The following is a 5,000-nucleotide window of genomic DNA, read 5'->3' as shown; positions in this document are numbered from 1 at the left end:
ATTTGAAGGCTGGGCTCGTTAAATATGTTGTTTTTGACAGGCCTGTAGTAAATATCCTAGTTAATATCACTGCTTGAGACTATTACGTGATTGTAATGAAATTTGTTGAACTAAAAAAGAAAATGAATAAAAATCTTGTTTGAATGAATGACAACGAAATCAATAACTAATCTGCATTGATTATCCTGAACCGTCCTGAGCAAACCAAGGTACAATTAATGAAAGTATATGTCGCTTTCACCTACAGTACTACATTAAGCCACACAGAAGTAAGAATATACAGTTATTGCGTGTACATACTCAGAACATAATACATATACAACTAAATACTCTCTCTCTCTCTCTCTCTCTCTCTCTCTCTCTCTCTCTCTCTCTCTCTCTCTCTCTCTCTCTCTCTCTCTCTCTCTCTCTCTCTCTCTCTCTCTCTCTCTCTCTCTCTCTCTCTCTCTCAGATACTCACCGTTGATTGGTCGTCCAGTGTAGAGACTCACACGCCCGTCACCAATCGTCGCTGTAATGAGACAAACGAATGAGAGAGAGAGAGAGAGAGAGAGAGAGAGAGAGAGAGAGAGAGAGAGAGGAGGAGGTGGGGATGAATGCAAAGTAAGATTATGTGGCGTGGAGTTTATGAGTAAGATAAATGAGAGAGAGAGAGAGAGAGAGAGAGAGAGAGAGAGAGAGAGAGAGAGAGAGAGAGAGAGAGAGGCACGTAAAGTAAGGTAATGTGGCGTGGAGAGTTAATGAGCAAGAGAAATGAGAGAGAGAGAGAGAGAGAGAGAGAGAGAGAGAGAGAGAGAGAGAGAGAGAGAAAAAAAAATAAAGAAAGACAGAACAAACCCAAAACAAAGTTACTAAAATAATAATAAAAAAAACACAAAACTTGTTCATTGTCCTACCTTCCCTCCTTCCTTCCCTAACCTCCCTCCCCTTCTCCCTTACCCCCATCCATCTCCCCACACTTACCTTGTTGGGATGGCGCACAGGTCCCCAGCAACACCAGAAGAGGCAGGGTGACACGCCCCACGGCAGCCTGTGTGTGGGGGAGGAGCGAGGCAGTAAGTAGATGATAGTAAGGGAAGGGAGCGTTGGGTAAGGGAATAAGGAAGCAGGAAGGGAGCGAGGGAGGTAAAAACTTTGGGATTAGAGGAAAAAAAATCGGAGGGATGGAAAGAAGGTAGGAAAATGCGAGGGATGAAGATAGTGAGAGAAAGAAGGGAAGGAATGACAAACATGGGAGAAAAGAAGTAGGGAGGGAAGGAGAGAAGGTAGGAAAGTGGGAGAGATGGAAACAAAAATAGGAGAGTGAAAGAAGGAAAGGAATGACAAAAATGGGAGGAAAAGAAATGGGGGAGAAGATAGGAAAGTGGGAAAGATGGAAACAGAATAGAAGGAGAACAAAAAGGGGAGGAAATGAAGTGGGAGGGAAGGAGAGAAGGTAGGAAGGTGAGACCAATGGAAAAAAAATAGAGAGAAGATAGGGAAGAGAGAATAAGTGTGCCAATAAACGAAAGGTGATAAATGAGAAGAGAGAGAGAGAGAGAGAGTAAGATAAAGGAGAGCCATAGAAGAGAAAAGAAGATGAAAGATGAAAGGAAGTGATTTTAGGGAGATGAGAAGGAGAGAAGGAAAATGAGAAAGAGGAATAGAAAGAAAGGAATGAGAGAAGGAAGGAAGGAAGGGAGGAGGGTGAATATGGATCGCAAAAGAAAGACAACTGACGGAAAGTAGGAAGATGTGGAGTAAGGAGAGAGAAGACACAATTTAGGAAGAGACGGGAAGGATAATGGATGTAGTAAAGGAAGGAAGGAGAAAATGGTAAGATAAAAAAGGGAAATACGAAGGGAAGGAGATGAAAGGATACATTTTAGAAAGATGGAAGAGAGAGAGAGAGAGAGAGAGAGAGAGAGAGAGAGAGAGAGAGAGAGAGAGAGAGAGAGAGAGAGAGAGATACTTAAATACTACTACTACTACTACTACTACTACTACTACTACTACTACTACTACTACTACTACTACTACTACTACTACTACTACTACTACTACTACTACTACTACTACTACTACTACTACTACTACTACTACTACATTCAGCTTCTTCTCTCATCTCCATTACTTTCATTGTCCCCATCAGCAGGAAGAAATATTGCCGTACCCTTGCAGACGAGAGAGAGAGAGAGAGAGAGAGAGAGAGAGAGAGAGAGAGAGAGAGAGAGAGAGAGAGAGAGAGAGAGAGAGAGAGAGAGAGAGAGAGAGAGAGAGAGAGAGAGAGAGAGAGAGAGAGAGAGAAAGGGACGGACTCTACTTGTTCTCTTCATACCAACTTAAAATATTAAAAACAATAAGAAGAATGAAGTAGTAGTAGTAGTAGTAGTAGTAGTAGTAGTAGTAGTAGTAGTAGTAGTAGTAGTAGTAGTAGTAGTAGTAGTAGTAGTAGTAGTAGTAGTAGTAGTAGTAGTAGTAGTAGTAGTAGTAGTAGTAGTAGTAGTAGTAGTAGTAGTAGTAGTAGTAGTAGTAGTGATAATGATGATGATAATGATAATAATAATAATGATAATAATAATAATAATAATAATAATAATAATAATAATAATAATAATAATAAGTAATCCTTGTCCTTCATCCCTAAAATTTTACTATAACTTTTAATTTCCATTCTTTCATCATTCAGTTCTAACTTCTTCACAAAAAAGTAATTATTTTCTGAGAAAGAAAGAGTAATTTTTCTCTCTTTTACTTAATTAACTGCTATTCATCTTTCCTTCCTGGTTTTCTTTTATTATTTCTTTTCATCTCTTATTTGCTGTGTGTTTGATTTTTCTTCCTTATTTCCTCTCATTTCCTTTTTCAATGTTGATGTTTTTGTTTTGTTTTCTTTTCTTTGTTTGATGTAAAAAGGGCTTTGGTACAAAACAACAGAAAGGAAATCAAGAAAAACAGAAAAAAAAGAAAAAGAAAAGAATAAAAAGCCCAATGAGATGCCATTTCCCAAACAACAGCCGAACGGTTTACCCAAAGTTGGAGGATAAGTGTCTTGAAACCTCCCTCTTCAAAGAATTTAAACCATAGGAAGGTTGGGGGAATACAGAAGCAGGTAGGGAGTTCCAGAGTACACCAGAAGAAATATATGAAAACAGAGAATACTAGTCAACTCTGCCTTAAATAAGAAACATTTGGTTGGGGGATAAAACAAGCTGGTACGGAATTCCAGAGTATACCAGAAAAAAGAGCATGAAAAACAGAGAATACTAGTTAACTCTACCAGACACGAAACATTTGGTTAGGGAAAATACAGAAGCAGGTAGGAAGTTTCAGAGTATACCAGAAACCAGAGCACTAAAAACAGAGAATACTAATTAACTACCATAGACACGAAACATTTGGTTGGGGATAATACAGATACAGGTAGGGAATTCCAGAGTATACCAGGAAAAAATGAACATGAAAAATCGAAAATACTAGTCAACTCAAACTTATTCGAAACATTTGGTTAGGGAAAACACAGAAAGAGGTAGGGAGTTCCAGAGTACACCAGAAAAAAGGGAATGAGAATTGAGAATATTAGCCAACTCTAACTTATACGAAGCATTAAATTAAGCCACACGAGAAGCAATATCCAGTCTTTATAAACAACACGAGAACCATCGATGAAAAAGAGTACATTTTGCTGTAGAACAAGTAAAGGTGAACTAAGTGACAGTCAAAGGGTCAGTTTAAGTTAGTAAGATTTAACTGAAGATGCAACCACTCTTATCAGTACTTGTGATCGGCAGCATTGAAAGTAGTTAGGATTTTGACAAACAGATGGCGATGCGAGGGTGTGCGGCAGGTGGTGATGTGATGCGAGGCTCAGGCAACGAGATGAATATATGTAGGAGGGAAGTGGAAGGCTTAAGTCAGCGAGAGAGAGAGAGAGAGAGAGAGAGAGAGAGAGAGAGAGAGAGAGAGAGAGAGAGAGAGAGAGAGAGAGAGAGAGAATAAAATGAACGGAATGAAGAAAATAAGGTAGAGAGAAAGAAAGAGGTAGGTAAATAGATAGATAGATAGATAAATAGATAGATTAATGGCTAGATAGATAGAGAGAGAGAGAGAGAGAGAGAGAGAGAGAGAGAGAGAGAGTGTGTGTGTGTGTGTGTGTGTGTGTGTGTGTGTGTGTTAAGATAATATGAGTTGAATGAGGAAGATAAGACTAGAGAGAGAGAGAGAGAGAATATGAGTAGAATGAGGAAGAGAGAGAGAGAGAGAGAGAGAGAGAGAGAGAGAGAGAGAGAGAGGGTGGATAAGATACACTCCCCACTCTCCCTGGTTCCTCTCTTGGTTGGTGAGTAGCTGCGTTGTAACCTGATCATTTGGTTACTGTTGTTTTGGCCGCCACTGTGTCCATCCGTCTATTTGTATCTCATCGTCATCGGCTCAATATTTATTTAAGTATTTTGTAGCTTTTATATTGAAATGCAGTTTAGGAGGAAGGCTTTTTTTTTTTCTATTTTTCTTCTGTCTCTCGTTCGCTATTTTTATTCAGTCTCGTTTTATTCGAGTTTTTTTTTCGTTTGTTTTTATTTAGGTTCGTTCAGTTACGTAATATTTTTTTATTTTTTTTTCTATGAAGTAAAGCTCAATGTTTTCTTCATTGGCGATGCTGTGACTCTTGCTCTGTGTGTGTGTGTGTGTGTGTGTGTGTGTGTGTGTGTGTGTGTGTGTGTGTGTGTGTGTGTGTGTGTGTGTGTGTGTGTGTGTGTGTGTGTGTGTGTGTGTGTGTGTGTGTGTGTGTGTGTGTGTGTGTGTGTGTGTATCATTTTTCTTCTTGTATCACTTTTTCCCCGCCTCCTTTCTTTCTTTATTTACTTCATTCTTTTCATTCTTCTCTCCCCCACTCCCCACTCTTTACTGCCAGTTTGTCATGTGGCGGTCTTCGTGTGTGTGTGTGTGTGTGTGTGTGTGTGTGTGTGTGTGTGTGTGTGTGTGTGATTATTTTTGCTGCATATTTATCCATAGCCTGTTTT

At 39.3% G+C, this 5,000-nt stretch overlaps 2 protein-coding genes across 2 annotated transcripts in view; one reads left to right on the top strand and one right to left on the bottom strand.

Annotated features, from left to right (window-relative positions):
* Positions 1 to 5,000, top strand: part of LOC123519301 (oplophorus-luciferin 2-monooxygenase non-catalytic subunit-like) — an 85,689-nt gene that overhangs the window by 37,054 nt on the left and 43,635 nt on the right. The window lies entirely within an intron of this gene.
* Positions 1 to 5,000, bottom strand: part of LOC123519304 — a 36,554-nt gene that overhangs the window by 25,331 nt on the left and 6,223 nt on the right. Inside the window, 2 exon segments of the mRNA XM_045280474.1 lie at positions 461 to 511; positions 964 to 1,030. Of these exon segments, the coding sequence (XP_045136409.1) occupies positions 461 to 511; positions 964 to 1,030 (118 nt within the window).

The sequence above is a fragment of the Portunus trituberculatus genome, chromosome 45 (genome assembly GCF_017591435.1).
Source record: "Portunus trituberculatus isolate SZX2019 chromosome 45, ASM1759143v1, whole genome shotgun sequence".
In the NCBI taxonomy this organism is placed as follows: domain Eukaryota; kingdom Metazoa; phylum Arthropoda; class Malacostraca; order Decapoda; family Portunidae; genus Portunus; species Portunus trituberculatus.
This window is presented reverse-complemented; position numbering and strand designations above follow the sequence as displayed.